A 19,641-nucleotide genomic window follows, 5' to 3' on the forward strand; every position below is an offset into this window, starting at 1 on the left:
ACACACATTTTAATGGCATACGGAGCACCCTTCAAATACTAGCATTGTTATCAGTGCAACCCTAATATATATTCAAGCATTACAGAAACGTGCCCTCACTTTTGTAACTGTTATTGTGTTTTGAAGAAATGACACTTTGCTACAATTCAAAGTGTTAAAAATGGAGTTTATTAACAGGACAGAAATGTATTATCAAGCCAAAACATTTCAACATCTTACAATCGCGGCTGACTGTCTTCAGAACCTCAGTACTCCAAAGAGCAGGAGCTCTTCACCAGCATCAACGTCACTCGAGTGAAGCTCAACTTGAACGGCTGGAACAACGGCGGATGCCCCATCACCTCCTTCACGCTGGAGTATCGGCCCATGGAGTCGCCTTCATGGACCACGGCGCAGCGCACTTCTCTCACCAAGAGCTACATACTCTACGACCTGCAGGAGGCCACCTGGTACGAGCTGCAGATGAAAATCTACAACAGTGCGGGCTATGCCGAGAAGAGGGTCAAGTTTGCCACCCTCAGCTACGATGGCAGTGAGTTCCATTTTTACTCAACTTTGCCATGCTTTTGATAAGATTTCATTGGAGCAATGTGGTGATGAAATGAATCTTTTGCAGGCACCATTGCACCCTTGGTGAAGGCTCCCAACGTAAGTGAGGAAACCTCCGGAGGGGGCGAAGGCTTGAAGATGATGGTGACTATATCTTGCGTGCTGGTGGGAATTGTGGTCATCTTTATTGGCCTGCTGGTTCTGAGGAGAAGAAGGCGTGAGCAGAGGCTGAAGAGACTGAGAGGTAAGACGGAAGCGTTCACCCTTTTTCTCACAGACATTAAATATGCTGTTGTTGTTTTTCCTCTCTCTAGATGCAAAGAGTTTGGCTGAGATGCTCATGAGGTAAGAATCTCTTCTTTTTGTACCATTTTGTCTGAAGAAGAGGACTTGGCAGACTTAGCTTTATGCACCAACCCTCTCATCCCTAAAGTAAAAACACACGTCCGGCAGAGCCGGTCAACAAACAACAGCAAACACTTCGAATGCATATCGACATCCCCAGAGCTCAGCTTCTAATTGAGGAGAGAGACACCATGGAGACTGTCGGTAAGCGCAAAGGCAACATGAGGACCGCTCTCTCATTTTGGTGTTGCCGTATACGGGAGATTATTGTCATTAATTTCCCGATTGCTGCACTTTGTTTCTCTCACTGCCCCGCAGACGACAGATCTACTGTGTTATTGACTGATAACGACTTTGGAGAAACACAGAAGCAGAAGTCATCTACAGTCACACACACAGTCCATTACCAGTCCCTCTCTCAGGCCACTGGTCCGCTGGTGGATGTATCTGACGCCAGACCAGGAACCAGTAAGTCCAGTACGGAAACTTTTCTTTTTTTTACTTTGTTAAATATAGCATTTGTGTTGGACACTATACTTCATTCTGCGGGTGTTATAGGAGTGAAGGATTATTTTTGGATTACCGTATTTTCCGGACTATATTAAGCACTTTTTCATAGCACGAATGCGTCTTTTTTTCTCTCTCTCTGACCACCGACAGCCTCTTAGTTATCTGAAAACTTGTTCTGTTAACACATGCCAATTTACACTGGTGTTCTCCATTTTAGCGTTGTTACTTTAACGTATGTGTGTTCTCGGTTTGTGATCAAATCCAAAATTGCAATTTATATTCCAGTCCAACTCAAATTTATATTATTTCCTCTTCATTTAAATCCTTTAGCTGATGCGTCGGGTGCGACTTAAAGTATGAAAAATATGGTATTATTCAATGGACACCTAAGGCCAAAAGTGGTGCAGATGTGGAGCTCGCTTTTAGCTTTGGCTGATGATGACTGGACTGACTTCTTTTTAATGGAGGGCAGAGTCATATGTTAGGATTTGTATAAAAAGTTGTGGTACCCTCTCAGACCCGACTGCCCGTCGCACAGCCAAAGCCGGCCCTGCACCTCGCAACCGCTACGCCAGCCAATGGACCCTGAACCGCCCGCATCCGCCAGTCTCCTCCCACACGCTGAGCACGGACTGGAGGCTTCCGACACCTCGAGTTGCGGGTTCCGTCGACAAGGAGAGCGACAGCTACAGCGTCAGCCCATCTCAGGATACCGGTCAGTGCTTGATATTTCTTTGTCTAGACTCTAGTGACATATTTGCTGCTATTTGCCACTGACATCCCACGTGTGCATCCCTATACCCAGACCGTGCTCGCAGCAGCATGGTGTCAACGGAAAGCGCTTCCTCCACTTACGAGGAGCTGGCCAGGGCCTACGAGCATGCCAAAATGGAGGAGCAGCTGCGCCACGCCAAGTTCACCATCACCGAATGCTTCATCTCCGACACGTCCTCGGAGCAGATGACCGCCGGGACCAACGACTACACCGACAGTCTGACCTCCAGCACCCCCTCGGAATCGGGCATCTGCCGTTTCACCGCTTCCCCGCCCAAGCCTCAGGATGTCAGCCGGGTCATGAACATGGCCGCGCCCAAGGCCCACAGACCGGGTAAGACAAATGTCGCACAATATGTTTATCTTCTGGAATACAGCACCATTTTCAACTTGGGCGCCAAGACTAGAGCCTCAAATTTCTTTCAAATTATTACCATTTTTAGATAGTGTTTTTGACCAGATTCGCCATTAGTTGAAGTCATTAAGACTGACTTGTTCCTTGGTGACCTCCTGGACGGTTTGACACGTTTACCATGTTTAACTTACTTTGCCCTGATATCATTTTTTTGCTCCCAATATCAATTCCAACACACCGATGCCTATATTGTAGCGATACCACCTTGTTGTTTTTTTTAAAATAAGCATTTAAATGTATGAATGATCTGATGGTAGTTCATTTTCTTAGGCTGGCGACTCGTTCCGTGTATTTTCTGAATTTTTGGATAATGGCCAACAATGTTATATAAGGAAATGTTGTCATAACTGTTTATCGGCTGCTAGTTATTGCCATCTTCTTGCTCCCAACACCAATTCCAACATGAGTCAGGTTTAATAGTCCATTTTTGTTTATTTTTCATTGTGTTTTATGAAAACAGTTGATGAAAAGTAAAAATAGATTTGAGATTCCTCCAACCTGTTATGACTTGTCCTGCAGGAGGCGAGCTGGTTCACCTTCCTCCTTACCTGCGCATGGACTTCCTATTAAACAGAGGCATGTCCTGCTCGGGGTCATCCAGGGGGACGTCCGGTGGGGAGAGGGCGGCCATGGGCCAAGCTTGTCTGGAGCCCCAGAAAAGCCGCTCGCTCAAGCGGCCCTCTCGCATGGCTCCCCCTACACCCACAGAGGCCCCTCAAGCTAGTAGGGACCAGGCGGCGGGGGCCCAATGGCAGCCCGGCTCGGCCGCCACGCTCCCCCACAGGGAGGGTTCGGAGTTGGCCCAAGCCGCCAAGCTCAGCACCTCCCAGGAGTCCCTGCTGGACTCGCGAGGACACCTCAAACAGACCAGCAATCCCTACGCAAAATCCTACACGCTGGTATAACAGCGGGGGGCTCCTGGGAGGGAGGGCCGGCGGGACTAAGAACTTTACTCTCTTACGCTGGACTTAACACTCAAGTGCAGTAAACGGACTCACCACATAGTTCTGTATATATGTCCGAACCCTCCAAGGGTGCGGTCGATTTTACTAATCTACTTTTATTTATTTTAGAACTTCCTTTCATCTCTTCTTTGTGTTTTTTTCTTTCTTTCTTTCTTTTTATCCACTTGAAAAGAATTTTTTTAAAAAGCAAACAAAAAAATACCTTCACTCATCAGGAATGACTGCGGCCAAAGCGCTGCCAAGCTAAATAAGAAACGGGGAACATTATTTACTCTTGTTTATTGTTCGTTATTTATCATTGATGAGTGATTATTAATTTGTTAGTTGACATCAATTCATGCTGATTCAAACGGATGAGCAGAGTGAAAACGTTTTCATCATAAGTCAGAGTTTTTTTCTGGATTGAAAGATAAGTTTGAAGTTTTTTTTTCCTTTTTTTCTTTCCTATGGAACATCAAGGTGAGAATTTAACACCCATTCACTTTTCAGCTGCTTTTGAATTGTTACTTTTTTTGGAAGAAAAAATAATCTATTTCCTATGGATGCATGGGGACTGACAAATTCAAAGACAATGAGGATGCTATCGTCAACTGGGCAGCCTGCCTGAGCATTTTGTCACACTTATGAAATGATCCAATGTGAAGATTTATTATTCTTACTACTATAAATATATATATAAAAAAAAGAGAAATCACTTTTATTTGTGGATATTACAGGGAAGAATTGATTTGGTTAATAAAGTCTTTAGTCATGTTTGCACATATCTTGTTTAAATTAGGAAATGGCGTCTCTGTCGATCTTTCTCTGTCCCATTCTCCAATGGTGCAATATGAAAAAAATAATGAAAAAATGGAAAGAAGAAAAAAAAAAGAGAAAAGTCTATGAAAACTATTGCTCTATTCTGTACTGTAATGCTGAAAAATAGCGATATTGTGAGTGTACCGGACACATTCCAGCAATGTCTTCAGGTAGTTTGCCACTGCTTGTGTGCCAGGGTGGCGTTAGGCTAGAACATGGTGGGTTTCCAAAACTAATGGTTGGCACTTGATTCGAGTGTGTTCAAATAGAAAGCCCTTCTCTCACTGCACTAGGAAGAGTCTTAGGGGCTCTTACTCTCCTCAGTAGATCTACTGTTTCTGCATTGCAGTGGAAGCTCTTCGACAGGGAAATCAAATGTGAGACAATCCAGCAGATCCCCCCCCCCCCCATTACAAACAAAAAAACAAAACAAATATATGCTCCAGAAATTGGGAAATACCTGAACGGACGTGTCCTAAGCAAATGCCGTTTTCTGTTTGTTTGTTTTTCTTGTTTTCTTTTCGTGGGCTACCCTGGCGTGTGTTGACTTTCTGCTAAAGGGAGAAGAACGTTAGCCATTCTTCTGTCAGCTTCTTCTCTCTATTTCTATGATTCCTTTTTTTCCTAACTGTCTGCGTTCTAATGTTTAGTTTTTAACAACAAACAATGTCACATTTTATTTTTTAACATTGGTGTTCACCTTGGTGGCACCGGAATAAAGAGAAACTAACACAAAATTCAAATTTGCTTAATAAAATGGCTGTTCCCCAATGTGTCCTGCGCGAGTTTGCCATGAATAACCCGACTGATAATACTTTTGATCAAGGGCATCAATAAGTTCTGAGGACATTGGGGGGATTTAGTTGTTGTTTTTTGTGACGAAAAATAGCCTTAACATTTATACATATATTTGTATGTATATCTGTATGTATGTATATATGGGTGTGTATATATGTATGCATGTATATGTATATATGTGTGTGTGTGTATATATGTATGCATGTATATGTATATATGTGTGTGTGTATATATGTATGCATGTATACATGTGTGTGTATATATGTATGCATGTAAATGTGTGTGTGTGTGTATATGTGTGTGTATATATGTATGCATGTATATGTATATATATGTGTATTTGTGTGTATATGTGTATATGCATATATAAATGTGTATATATATGTATATATATATATGTATATGTATGTATATGTATATATATGTATATGTATATATATGTATATGTATATGTGTATATGTATATGAATATATGTGTGTGTGTGTATGTGTGTATATGTGTGTGTATGTGTGTGTGTGTGTGTGTGTGTATGTGTGTGTGTATATGTGTGTATGTGTCTGTGTGTGTGTATGTGTGTGTATGTATGTGTATGTATGTGTATGTATGTGTATGTATGTGTATGTATGTGTATGTATGTGTGTGTGTGTGTGTATGTGTGTATGTGTGTGTGTGTGTATGTGTATGTGTGTATGTGTGTATGTGTGTGTGTATGTGTGTGTGTATGTGTGTGTGTATGTGTGTGTGTATGTGTGTGTCTATGTGTGTGTGTGTGTGTATGTGTGTGTATGTATGTGTATGTATGTGTATGTATGTGTATGTATGTGTATGTATGTGTATATATATGTATATGTATGTGTATCTGTATGTATGTGTATATATATGTGTATGTGTATATGTATGTTCATGTATGTGTGTATGTATGTCCACTTTTGGGAGCATGTGACCCAGTGAATAAGTCATTGGCCTCACACCTCTGTGGACCTGGGTTCAAATCCTGGTTTGCGGTGCTTAATAAACTTACCAAACTTTTCCCACTTGAAGGTACAATAAAGCACTACGTATGATCTGGGAGTGAAAAGAGACAAAACAACAGATACTACTTCTTAATGTTGGAGAGTGGTGGACCAGTGCCTAAGTTTATCAGTCTCCAACCTCTTTGGTCCTGGGTTCAAATCCTGGTGCTTACAAAGATTTTCCCTCTATTATTCAGGTAAATGAAAAGATAGCAGTACAAGTTCTACTGCTTTTTCTTGCAGGGTGGTAGCCCAGTGGATAAGTCAACAGTCTCCAATATCTATGGACCTGGGTTCAAATCCTGGTGCATGCAAAGCTTTTCCCACTATTATTCTGGTAAATGAAAGAGATAAAGTACAAGTACTACTGCTTTCTCTTATAGGGTGGTGGACCAGTGGATAAGTCATCAGTCTCCCACATCTGTGTACCTGGGTTCAAATCATAGTTCATGCAAAGATTTTCCCACTATTTTTCAGGTAAAAGAACAAGTACTAAGTACAAGTACTACTGCTTTCTCCCACAGGGTGGTGGCCCAGTGGATAAGTCGTCAGTCTTCCACATCTGTGGACCTTGGTTCAAATCCAAGTGCAAGCCAAGATTTTCCCAATATTATTCAGTTAAAAGAATAAGTATTAATGTCTAAGTGTCTAACTAAATAATTCTTCAGCGGTGGATGAAGCATTTTGTCAAAAAAATGACTAAGTGTTTCACCCAATTTCCTTGGATAAAACGTTTCAACACCCATGTATAAGTGGGGCACGAGTTGGTGTAGTGGGTTGCACACTCGCCTTTGCACGGAGAGAACGTGAGTTCGCTTCCCGGTGTCGGCGGTTCACTGACCAAGCAAGCGGTCGAGGGTCGGCCGAAGGCCGACCCGAGAACGCCTTGTGCACAGACAGGTCCTTCAACTGTCTTCCGAACTGCCGAAGGCAGTTCGGAATATAACCTTTTGCTGAAAAGTATGACTAAGTGTTTAATATAAATTAAAAAGTTTTTTTCTTTTTTTTTTCCCTTCTTCTTATTCCATTGACCATTTCTTCTTTCCAAGTATTTTCAGCCAAATGACGGCAGCGAGAATCGAACCCAGGTCTCCCACACGGGAGTCCAGTGATGTAACCTCTGCGCCAACCAAGTGACTACACTTTTCTTTGTAATCATTTGAGTATTTTTAGAAGAAGTCCACAGAAACAACTAAGTGAAAAAGTGTCCGAACCGGGAATCGAACCCAGGTCTCCCAGACGGGAGTCAAGTGATCTAACCTCTGCGCTAACCAAGTGGCTACACTTTTCTTTGTAATCATTTCAGTGCCTTGAGAAGAAGTCCACAGAAACAACTAAGTGTAAAAGTGTCCGAAACGGGAATCGAACCCAGGTCTCCCAGACGGGAGTCCGGTGAACTAACCTCTGCACCACCAAGGAGCCACACTTTCCTCTGTAATCATTTGAGTCTCTTGACAAGAAGTCCACAGAAACAACTAAGTGAAAAAGTGTCCCAACCAGGATTTTAACCCAGGTCTCCCCAACGAGAATACGGCGACCAAACCTCTGCGCCACCAAGTGGTTACACTTTCCTCTCTCATCATTTGAAGGTGTTGAGTACAAATACACAGAAACAACTAAGGGAAAATGTTTCCAAACCGTGATTCGAACCCCAGTCCCCCAGGTGGGAGTCAAGTGAGTTAACCTCTGCTCCACAAATTGAGAACAAGTACTTTGTTAGAGATTCCTCTGGTTCTGACAGGCTCTGTAACATAGAAAGTCTAATAGGAAACCAACTTATACTTTTGCCACATTTATTTCTTTATGTGTATTTCTCTTTTTTTGTACACAGAAAGTAACATGCGTATGCTGTGCTATTGCCCCTTTTACACACAATATATGATCCCATTGTGATTTATTGGGGGAAGCAACATCAAATGCCCACAATAGGGAAAAAAAAATCAGATCCAACATTATCTTGCTCACACCATTGACTTTTACAAATGGGTGCTTTGAAATCCATTCAGAATAAAAACAAAGAAGGGACAGGACATTTAACTCTTTCACTGCCACTGCAGGCATTAGACATCTAATTTTTTGCGGCTTAGTGATTGTGCAGCAATAACTTTTGGTCTCAGTTTTGCTGTCAATATCTTGGTTGGTGAATGATCACTGCCAGTTTTACTAATTGAAATGAATTGGACATCTATCATCATTAATAGCAGCCAATGCATTCAGAATAGAAACACATGGGCTGGCACATATCAACACTCATTCGTTCAACTAGAGAATATTTGGCGCTCTCATTTGTCATGGATTGGACGGCTATCACTTTCAATGTCTACTAGTGAATGACTTACGCTCCGTATTCCAATCCGTGAACGATCACTGCCAGTCCTCCCAATCTCACCAGATTGGAATTTCACCATTGTCGATGACTGTCAATGAAGAGTACAACAATGCAGTTAGGCCACTCTTGCAACTCTTTGGATTATGGCGCATTACTTGTGAATCAATGGTGAGCCCAATAAGTAAAAGTCACTGCTCCCCGATCAAGCCACTGTTGTTCTCCAATCAAATGAAACAGAAATGACTAAAAGAGCATAACTACAACATCTATGGCAATGGTCCATTCAATACATCGGTAGACTGACTTGACAAACGTATTGATTGGGAGTTGAGGGAGCTTCCGTTGGATTGGCATGCAGATGCAAGGAACTCTACGACTTGACATCCTGCTCCTTCTTTTTCTGGAATTTCCTGAACTGCGACTGGATGGCCACAGCCGCCTTCTCGGTCTGCGGGCTGTCCATGTCGATGTCAAAGTCCCCCGGGACGCTGTTTTTCTTCTCATCTGCTGAGAAACCAGGAAGGATCGTCAGCCCGCGTCATTGCTATTATTCATTTTTCATATCCGGGGTTTCATTTCACTAGCCCGATGGATGTGGGCTCGCTTAAGAACCAGCAGCTTCCACAGTATATACTCTGTGACATTTGATTCCTGTTAGCATTCAGGAAGTGGGGGAGTTGTGTCATGTGTGACATTTAACTAGGGGACAATACTCAAGATCACATGTGGTCCCAGATGTCAGTCTCACTGTGCCATAAGATATTAGTCTTTCCTAATTTGAGGGAAATGACCACCTCCAATCACAACAATTGCAAGTGCAACTTTGACTAAATTCATCATAGAATGATTAAGAAGAACTTTTTTTTGTGTTGCTCTCTTTCCAATCAGGATTTGAGATTTTGGAATCTATTCAATATCCTGATTGGAAAAGTCAGCCATTGCACCATGCATCAATAACTGGAGTTAAAATGAGTGTTTAAAGTCCCATATAAGATTTATTATATGATAGAAATAAGTCCCTTAGTGTGTTGTGCTGATGCCTGAATGAACCAAATTTCCATAGTGCATCATGGGAATAAAGCATTCCCACAAGAGGATTGTGAAAGGTCACATTCAAAGTGGCTTCCTGGAGTGGAGTATAAATGTGCAGGCAGTGAATGCGAAAGGCCACATGTTGCTGAGAAAGAATACTGAGGATGTCAATCAAATTTTTTCAGTTCAATCTCTTCATTCTTCCGTACAATCGAAATGTCTGAGGTTATTTATTTTTTGCATTTGCTTTATCTTGCAGGAAAACCTTATTGTTTTTTAACTTTATCAGATGATCAAAAAAATGTTCAATATAGTTGTCCTTTTTTCTTGGGTCATCTTTATTTCCTCAATTCCCTTCTGTGTTTAATCTGACGGGCTTGGTCTCGTTTTTGGGCCAACATTTTCAAACCAAAACATGCTCCCACTCAGAGCTATTAGGTTTCCATCTAAAATATTCCTATTTTATGGTTACACTGGCTCATGGAGTCAAATGAATGCAATTGATGCCACTTTCAGCTTCCCTTAAAACTGGCTTCCATCATTTGTATGGCAAACGTATCTGTGTGAACAAGGACTGGCAGAATATGTGTTATCAGCACCCCAGGAGAAGAGAGAAGCTAACACATGTTCCCAGCATTAACCTCTGGGTGCGCTGAAGTCATTTAAACTGGGAATAGGTTGCTATTAACCTACTACAGCCTTTGTGTGATGAGAAGATTGACTGCGAGGGGTTTTTACACTCTTTGATATGTTACAATTCCTGTGTGTATTTTATCATATGCTGTCAGCAATGAGGGAAAGAAAGATCTAATGTTGTTTTTATTGAATATCAAAACGTGCCAGGAGAAATGATTGCATCAAAAGTGTTGGGTTTCTTCTTTTATCATGCATATTTCTAATTTTGCAGAGTGGAACATTTTGATTTGGTGCCATTTAGGAATTTCAAAAGATGTCGCCAAACAGTAGAAGCCAAATTATTCTGTTTATACACCCAAGGGATTTGAATTATACTACATTAAAAGGGCAACAGTACGAGATGGCCCAGTTTGAAAAATAGGTCTTCCAGTGGATTAAATCCACATCTATTTTGCTTTGGAAGAGTTAATTTGAGGTATATTGTTAAAAACTATGTATACCGTATTATACTTTATATTTAAACAAGTGAAACAAAGTTTTAAAAAGTACAATCAAGATAGCTCAATTGATCACATTGTGTTATCACTAACAAATTAAAATGATCCAGATATATACATATATATTGCTCCCCAAAAATACATAAATAATATGTTTTAAGCTATATATTTCTATTTACACTAGTGAAACAAACTTTGCAGAACAAAGCGAGCTTAAAATGTCAAGAAAATGACACTCATGAGCGTTCAATTCATCACATTGAGGTATTTATCAGAGTGAAAATTAGGAAAAATATCATAAAAATTGTGCTACGTGCTCATTACTGATGGAATGTTACAATGAAAACTCACCCAGGTCAGATGACGGTTTGCTGTTTCCACTTATGGCTCCGGAGATTTGTTTCTGGAAGACAAAAAAGTAATTCAAACACTGTCAAATGAAAAGCTTTTAAATGTTCTTCCGTACCATTTTATTTTAACATGAATATTGTCTTGATTGTCTGGCATCCATCAAGGCATTGTACCCTCAAAAATGTTCCTCAATTTGCTATTTTAATGATTGTGGACTTGGACCAGTGACATTGATCTATGAAGCATATTTGGTCAGTAAATAGGCACTGTCTCCTCTAAGAGCTCCCAGTTATTTTCCCCTGAGCATGTTATAAAATGCGTTCAGGTTAAATAAAAAATGCACCCACTTCCAAAATCAAAGCTGCTCCAGCATCTGGGAAGCTGCAGCTGCCTCATTCAGATTCAATTTGTTCACTCTCAAAGCACACATAGGACTCATTTCCAAGCCCTGACTTTACCAAGTAGTATCTCTCCTCGCCAAGATGAATGTGTTATCAATTCAAGAGTCGGTCGGGAATGATTTGATTTAGCTGGCACACTATTTGATTTGTTTCAGGCCGAAAGCATCGCTCTCTCACCCAGTTCGGCCTGAATTATTAATCCGAGGCCACCACTACTGAATTTGAAGCAGCCGAGCATGATTGAGGTAAATAAAGGAAAATTTCTGTAAGACCTCACAGTTCAAATTGGATGGACGTCCAATGCAGCAAAATGAGAAACTTCAACTTGCTCACACACAACCATGTGTGACATTGAATTACAAAAAAAAAAAAAAACATCAATAAAAAGTGCATACCTGTTAAGGTATTTTGCTCTATTTTGTCTTGCTTCCATGTTTGTTTTTCCTTTGGTTTTACATTAACTTATCAATTTTTAGAAATATCTTTCTTTACTTAAAACTTGAAAGTATCACATAAAGATCACTAAGAGACAACCATTTTTTGTCCATATGTTGGATTTTTTTTTTTAAATCCCCCGAAATTAGTATATTTCAATTGCTATATTTGTAATTGAATGAGGTCAAATGGTTATTTGAGTCTGCCAGAGAAATGGATACCTAATGATTGTGTACCACCCTACATTTGTCAAACTTTATTCTAATGTGGAATAATGTGGAATTGTATTTATTCTTGAGATTTCAACTTCCTGAGTGCAAGCCAGTGCGTGAATGAATCAGTGAGGGAATGAGTGAGTGAAATGAGCGAGTGAGCAGACGGTGGAGTGGGAGACTATTTTTGGTTCTCCTGGTAGTTGATGCTCCCCAGAGAGATGCTATGTTGCACTCATGATCTATTAACATTTAACTAGGAGAGAAAAAAGTGGGTCAGTGACAGCTCATCCTGGCACCATTACAAGCCTTCAACAGCCTTTCCACCAGCAGACTGGAAACAAAGATGACAGCATAAGCAAGTGTCAGTCTCAGATGCCTCACGTTCACGTTGGGCTGACTGAACAAGTACATGAAAAACTCCATTTGTTTACCTCGTATTGGTTTCATCATCAAATTTATAGTAGTCCCAGAATAGCATTTACAAAGGCAACAGTACAGTCAGTCCAAGAACTTTAAAAATTAACAATACTTTGAAGGTCTAATGGCTGCCTCGCTTCTGTCAGTCTGCCCCAAGAAAGCTGTTGCTATAGTTAGTAGCACCACCTTGTGTGGAGTCACTGAATAATGCAACATTAGGCATTTTTTGAGTGTCCTGCAAAGTGTTACATAATATAATTACTCTTTGTTATTGCTATTGCACAAGTCTGAGTCTGCTCCATGGAAAAATGTTTGTTTTATATGCATGGACCACTTGCTCATGTTTAAATATCCTAAAATGGTGGCGGACTCAACAAACAAATGACATTTTAGGTGGATTACAGATTATTTCTTTGTTGTTTGAAGTCAGATTAAGGTCGGTCGACGGAACAAATCCCACAGAATCGTAGATTAAAAGATGTTCTCATTTCAAAAAACAAATACAAAAAAAATGACTATACAAGCACACGTTGAAAATTTCAAATACTACATCTTTATAACCGTGTGCCACTCTGTATTTCTTAAGTGGTCTCTTTAGTTTCAGACCACTCAGATTTTAATCAATGTTTAGTCAGCAAAATAGAGTGTGAAAGGAAAATGGATCCAGTGACACTTTTCCCAATCTCATTGGATTGTCCTCTTTACCTTGATCAGCAACTTCTAACAATCTTATCTGGTTAATTTAATATATAGGGCTCAGGTCTACTTTGGATGATGAAACAAGCTCTCATCGTAATTAAACTAAGTGGAAGAAAAGATCGCAACGGCCCCTAAGATGCTGATGTGTTGATTGAAAGGTGACATAGGCCTTAAAATAAATATTTTCAAAATCACTCTCCAGGTGAGACAACCCAGATGAAAAAAAACATCACATTCAGCGACTATCAATTAGATTAATCCAGATTGCTTTGTTGAATAAAGACCTGCTCTTTACTTTGTTTGCTTAGTCTTGTCTGTTACAGTAGAAATGTGTATCCACCCACACTTGTTGTCAGCCTTACATAGAAGGAAGCACACAATAGCCTGTGATGGCTAACTTAAGTGGTTAACGTCTTAAAGCATTTTCCTAGTGGATAACCTAAGCGTCTAATGTCTTATGACAATCTCTACTGCAGGCCTGCTTCTGAAAAGACAAACATGGTCACCAAAGAAAATTGGACTGGACTGTACCTGCCTATGTAAATGTATGTGTCTACTTCCATTTTAAGTCTATTATGTGCATTTTGCATTCATGTGGCAGGTATTAACTTTAGTGTTTTTGTTTGGAAATTCCAAATTGACAGTTTGTTTATGTGTAGTAGAGTGTTTTGTTCATTCAACCCTTTTCAACCGAAGAAATTGTTTTAATCTTTTTTTTAGAATTGCATTTGTACAACAAGGGCCATATAAATCAAGAATTTAAATTGGACTTGCATCCTGTTTAAGGGTGATGTAGAATTACAGTCCTCATGTCTATTATTTCATGCATCATTTATTCTACACTGACATTCCCAAGCTGATCAAAATGAGCGGTCATTTTGACATGATGATTAGATGAAGCGTGTGGCCAACGCTGCCGTTCAACCCTTTTTTTCACGCTGCATTTATTTCCACTCCAGAATGTCAAAGTAGAGTCCTGCTGAGCTTTTCATTACCTGCAAGGATGCTCATGAACTTACTCATTTGTCAGTCATTGTTGCTGGTCATATCTTCAGAAGTTAGTCTTAATGTCACAACAATGCGTCAGTCAGTTTGAAAGTGAAAAACAGACCAGAAAAAATAGCCATGGAAAAAATAGTATCATTAGAATAAGAAGTTGCAAGATTAGAAACACTCACTATAATTCTTAAATGGGAAAGGCTGCAACTTCTGAATAATTGTGATCTTTCTCATTGCTTTAAGAGTTCAGAACTACTATTTCGCCTAACATTTACAAAATATAAAATCCATCTATTCTGATAAAGGGTGATCTTATCAAGTAATTATGTGTTTTAAACGTTTAATCATATAGTTTATTATCAACTTCTAATTAATCCTTTTATTTTAAATGCATATTTTATTATATATATATTACCTCAGGATATATTAATGGTAGCCCGATCGAATGGTCGCTGCCAGTCCTCTCAGTCCAAATGGATTGGACGTCTATTAACATCAATGCATTCAAAGAGTTCATGCTTAAAAATACATTGTAAAAACCTAATCTTTAGTTGTTGTTGTTTTACCTGATTCTGGTCATCTTTTTAACAAATGAGTGAAAGCCTTATAAATTGGACCCTTCAATTTTTCAGAAAAATTGCAGTTCAATTTCGATCTACCTCTAATGAATTATGCAATAGGAACTTACTGAAAAATGTAGAAACAATCATTCCATAGTCTATAAAAAGTGAGTTTGAATTTTTCATTTTAACAGGGAAACCTACCTCACTCATGGCTGCTCAGCTTGCGTAGGCGGCTGTCCTCGACGTCTCTGATGAAGAATCCTCTTTAAGCACTTCTCTCACAGAGGTGTGGGTTTTATAGAGGATGCTGTGGGATTTTTTCTCCTCCCCATGTAAACCTCCCTGACCAATAAGCGAGTCTCCAGCTCCACGCTGTGGCCCAATCTTTAATGTGCCACGTGCTTAAATGATGCTTGGCATGGGCTAGACATTTAACTTTTTTTTGGGTCTGTCTACCCGTCTATGAATAGTGCATTATATTGATAATGACACTTGTTTTGGGCCTCAATTCAAATTAAGACAATTATATTTGCCAATACTACGCATAGGTCACTATTCGATCTTTTTAGGGTGGGGGGGGGGGGGGAGATGGAGAAAGAGCGAGCAAGAAAAAAATGGAGGGATTTACATTTTATAATAGTTGATAGATGATCCATAGACATTAGTCAGTTAAGGGCTACAAGTCATAAAGTAATCTAAAGGTTTTAGTATAATCCAAAATATATGTATATAAGTACATTACTGGAAAAAAACTGCACTATAAAAATTAGGATACTATACAGTTTTTTACATTTATTTTGTTGTTTTAAACCTTCAGCTAATGGACGGTGCCGGTTAAGTGGCTATTCCTCCATCTAGTGTCAAAGCTGAGGAGTGCAACAGAATGTAGGCTGCATATAAGCTACTAGTGCAGGCCATACATAATCAATTATATTTGTAAGTTTTGCTGCAAGTCAATAAAAACTGTCATAGTTTGGAAGCCCCTCTTTTATACAGTAGTGGCATGCCTATGTTTTCTGAAACCTTCATCCATATCTATATAGGATGTTTTGGAGTCATTTTCTGTGCGGTGGTAAACAGCATCAAGTATCTGGAAAAGAAAAGCACACATTGCATCGGCAAATCTCAAATTGCTGATTTTGATCACAGGTTTAATGGTACGAGCTTGCTGGAAAGTAACCACCCAGTACTGTAAACAAGTACATATATTTCAGTCACAGTTATTCTAAAAACAAAACATACTAACCTCATAATAATTGAAGCGGTAATCACTGTCGGTCAAATCACTTGGAGCAACACCTTCAATGAAATGTAAAACAGTGGTGAGACATTTTTACATGTGATCAAAAGACATAATTCCTGCAAAATGTAACATTGAATGATCAGTTTGTCAATTACAGCTACTTTGGTTGACACATATTTAACAAAAGTCTTGTTTGGCAAAAGTTTGATTGGGACAATTGCATTGTCCTTAGACTTACTTGTTTGACCATCTGCTGCATAACCTGCATTGTCTTGACCTTGTTCCTGTCCAGGTGATTTCATTCCACTTAATTGACTCAGTGTCCTCACTCTTTTACTTAGATCACAAATGGGAAAAGATTCCTTACTGTTAGTTTAGTTGTGCAAGTACAAAACAGCAAAGCTGTCATTGTGCCAGTATAGTAGAATTGACCACAGGTGTCTATGCTTAAAAAAGTTAATGACCCAATCAGAAAGGGCAAGAAATGTGGTAAGCTCATATATGATTGGCTTAAATAGAACTGCAAAAATGGCTGCCACCAAATTTAGTTTTGTTTTTCTATTATTAAGCATCAGAAAAATAATGTTTTATTATTCATTTTGCTATCCCATGGGAATGTACTTGACCTGTGTATGAGCTAGTCCTCAAATAAAAGTAATTCCCATCCATTAAAATAAAAAAATATTGATTATATAAATAAAAATACTGCTTACGTCATTTCATCTTGGTAGTTGGACTCTGTAATGAGATAAAAATATTACAGTATTTGCAACAATTAAAAGCATTGACTTTATGAGGAGCTTTAATACCTTTTTCTTTCTTGCGTCTGTAGCAAAAGATCACTCCTAGGATGAATAAAACGAGGAGAGCACAACCCCCAAAGAAGCAAACTACAACTATCAGGACCGTCCAGTCTGGTGGTTTTGGCACTGTGAAAGCAAATGCCAGAATCTTCTCAAGGGACAATACTATAGAAATAAAACAAGTCTGACTATACTACATTTCCTATATTGCTATCCAGCACAAGCTTCTGTTGTTCGAGTATTATTAGAATCATGTGGCCTCACTCAGTGGTGGCAGAAATTGTAAATCATAGATGATCTACACTCCTTCACAGCCTGAGTATGACTTGCAAGTGCTCCTTTTAGACATACTACTACACCAGGAGTGCTCACATTTTTTTTGGGTCCAATATCTACTTTTCTACAATAGATCACAAGCTACGTATTGGACATCCCTGTACTGTATACCAATTGAATACATAACCTTCCTCAGAAAACTACATGCATTTTAGAGAGGAGAACATGTCTCACATCCAACTTGGGTTTTAGTGTAGTGAAGTAGCAAAATGTATTGGAAGAACTTCTTACCAACTACTAAGAAGACTGAGCTGGATAGTGGCTTTGTCATCGTCTGTAGCGTTACTAGACATGCTATGGTGGAATTTTTGACCGCACGAAACTTCAGGAGACTGGAAGAGTTGAAGGAATCTTCATGAGCTACATGACTGCTGTTGTACAGGCTGCTTTCCACGGAGTGACCATTCAGGTTCCAAGTAATGACAGGTTGAGGGAACCAAGCTGATGCCTCACAGTTGAATTCCACCTCCTCATCCTGGTCCACTTTCATAATACCTTCCTTGATCTTCACTGTACCACTCTCTAATTGACAGAAACACACAAAAAATGAAGATCATTTGACCTTGTTATTTGGAAGATGTGTTCATAACATTGATATTCTATGTTAACCATTAAAAAGGTTATGCAAAACATAGGTTGGGGAAACAACTGTAATGTCACAAGGCCTTGGACAGATTATTTTCCAAGGAAAAAATGTTTATTAAGGCCTTAAAGATCTTTAGGAATGCATCTTACTTGCCACTAAATAAAACAATTTGATATTCAGGTGGAGACCTGACCTTGAACATGTAGATTTGCAGACTTTGATCCATATTCTCCCTGTAATGTGCAGGTGATCAGCCCGGCTTGGCTCCGGGAGGTGTCGTGAATGGTGAACGCCACGCAGCTGGTGTCATCGGCTGAGCAGAAGGAGGCTGAAAACTGTTCTGAGGACGAAGATATGTTTCCACTTCGTGGAACCGTGAGAACCAGGAAACCTCGGATATTCCAGGTCATGACCTCCCATGGTCCTTCCACTGTGGCGTTAAATCGTGCATCGGAGCCTTTTAGAACTGTGGAATGGAGAGGCTCCACTTGGAACTTTCCTGTGACTGAAGATAATGACGAAAACACAAGTGGGAAAAATGAACGAGAAAAATACTTCGGGAAACAAAATGCTATCCGGCAATTGTATGTAACGTTTCTTTTGAGATTAGATTATTTTAGCCAATCAATGACATCAGAAAGACTGATTATTAGTACTACATGCTTAAAGGACATGAAGTCACAAAATACCTGCACTTGTGACTAAGTGTCATTTTTGGGGGGGATTAAAAGTTTTCCCTATCATTAGCGGGTCTAAAAAATGTGCCAGTTTGCAATAGTAAAAACTTTGCGCTACTATATTAGAAACATCATTTATAATAGTTGTCGTATGGGCTAATAAGTTAATCAAAGACTTTAACCTGAGCATGCTGTTATTGATTTATCAAAATCAATGCATGTGAACACTGTTTGAAACATTTGCAAAGTTGATACTTGTTTGCTTAAGGTATGGAAATGAATTGTGTGGGCGTGCATGCATGAGTGTTTGTTTTTACAAAGCTGAAACTCAATCATTTCTCCCTGAATAAGTGTCAATTTGGGATTGAAATGTAGTTGTGTTTTTAATTTGCTTTGTTTAATTCCCCAAATAAACCATATGAAGAAGAAATTTGTACTCAAAGTAACCCCTCATTTGCAAACAACTCAAAACAATGCCTGGAATGAATACACACTTTACCTCTTGATACGCATAGTAGTAGCCAGATCCATGATATAATGTCCATTTTCATTCAGCCTGAAAGAGGGCAATAATTACATTATCATTTTAAAAAGAAAATATTATTCATTATTGTTGACAGTTGGGTAAGACAAACTCTCCCTCACATTTATCCTCATCTCTCATGCCGTGCATCCTCGTTAGAGTTGCGGGGGTTGCTGGTGATTTCCCTCACATTTTGTATCATGAAAATAATCTTGCTAACCCTTAAGATACCCATGCAACAAGTACTATATGATTCAATTTTAAAATATCATTTTGTATATCTAACAACCACTTACTTTGATCTGTCTCCCTGGAGTTTATCATCGAAATGCGCTTCATTTCTTGACCAAGGCTTCATTTCCTGAAACATTACTGGTGTGGCTGCAAATCTCTTGCTGGGTACAAGGGTCAATTGCCATTGAAAACCCAGCCCTTCTTTTTTCTACATCCTCTGAAAGAAAAAAAACACCTAGACCAGTCTTCAAATAATGGGGTAGCCAGCAGACACATGAATTTAGGAATGTTTTTTTCCCCCTTACATATGTCATTTCATAACCATTAAATAAATAGAATTATCATTCTGAGTTGTCTGTACAGCTAAAATATGTACAGGAGATCCAACTTTCAATAAACAAACCCTCAAAAGACAACATTTTTTTAAAATTACCTGAATGTATGATGACATGTAGGTATTATTTGGCTTCTCTTTGACTATGGGATGAGACAAGCAA

At 39.4% G+C, this 19,641-nt stretch overlaps 3 protein-coding genes across 10 annotated transcripts in view; 1 reads left to right on the forward strand and 2 right to left on the reverse strand.

Annotated features, from left to right (window-relative positions):
* Nucleotides 1-4,317, forward strand: part of dscama (Down syndrome cell adhesion molecule a) — a 54,168-nt gene extending 49,851 nt beyond the window's left edge. For 4 of the 7 annotated variants that reach the window (XM_077740626.1, XM_077740628.1, XM_077740625.1 and 1 more), the window contains 8 exons: nt 242-532; nt 617-793; nt 864-894; nt 983-1,098; nt 1,213-1,371; nt 1,922-2,119; nt 2,210-2,512; nt 3,113-4,317. In XM_077740626.1, the coding sequence (XP_077596752.1) occupies nt 242-532; nt 617-793; nt 864-894; nt 983-1,098; nt 1,213-1,371; nt 1,922-2,119; nt 2,210-2,512; nt 3,113-3,498 (1,661 nt within the window). In that variant the 3' untranslated portion in view covers nt 3,499-4,317. The remainder of the gene's footprint in view (nt 1-241; nt 533-616; nt 794-863; nt 895-982; nt 1,099-1,212; nt 1,372-1,921; nt 2,120-2,209; nt 2,513-3,112) is intronic. The other 3 variants (XM_077740630.1, XM_077740631.1, XM_077740629.1) reach the window with 3 other exon arrangements.
* Nucleotides 4,318-7,944: 3,627 nt separating this feature from the next.
* pcp4a (Purkinje cell protein 4a) lies at nt 7,945-15,322 on the reverse strand. 2 transcript variants are annotated; one of them, XM_077741344.1, is made up of 3 exons: nt 14,944-15,322; nt 11,014-11,065; nt 7,945-9,004 (listed from the first exon to the last, which is right to left on the reverse strand). In XM_077741344.1, the coding sequence occupies exons 1-3, from the start codon at nt 14,950-14,952 to the stop codon at nt 8,868-8,870; spliced, it is 198 nt and encodes a 65-aa protein (XP_077597470.1). In that variant the 5' UTR covers nt 14,953-15,322; the 3' UTR covers nt 7,945-8,867. The 2 variants fall into 2 exon arrangements, with proteins under 2 accessions (XP_077597470.1, XP_077597471.1); XM_077741345.1 differs by having other exon boundaries at nt 7,945-9,001; nt 14,944-15,320.
* Nucleotides 15,323-15,359: 37 nt separating this feature from the next.
* On the reverse strand, nt 15,360-19,513 carry igsf5a (immunoglobulin superfamily, member 5a). Its single transcript, XM_077741347.1, has 9 exons — nt 19,207-19,513; nt 18,887-18,943; nt 17,904-18,215; nt 17,356-17,646; nt 16,795-16,914; nt 16,699-16,723; nt 16,224-16,321; nt 15,989-16,041; nt 15,360-15,832 (listed from the first exon to the last, which is right to left on the reverse strand). Exons 2-9 carry the CDS (start codon nt 18,936-18,938, stop codon nt 15,731-15,733), a joined length of 1,053 nt encoding a protein of 350 aa, XP_077597473.1. The 5' UTR covers nt 18,939-18,943; nt 19,207-19,513; the 3' UTR covers nt 15,360-15,730.
* Nucleotides 19,514-19,641: the final 128 nt, after the last annotated feature.

Source organism: Stigmatopora nigra, chromosome 19 (genome assembly GCF_051989575.1).
Source record: "Stigmatopora nigra isolate UIUO_SnigA chromosome 19, RoL_Snig_1.1, whole genome shotgun sequence".
Taxonomy (NCBI): Eukaryota; Metazoa; Chordata; class Actinopteri; order Syngnathiformes; family Syngnathidae; genus Stigmatopora; species Stigmatopora nigra.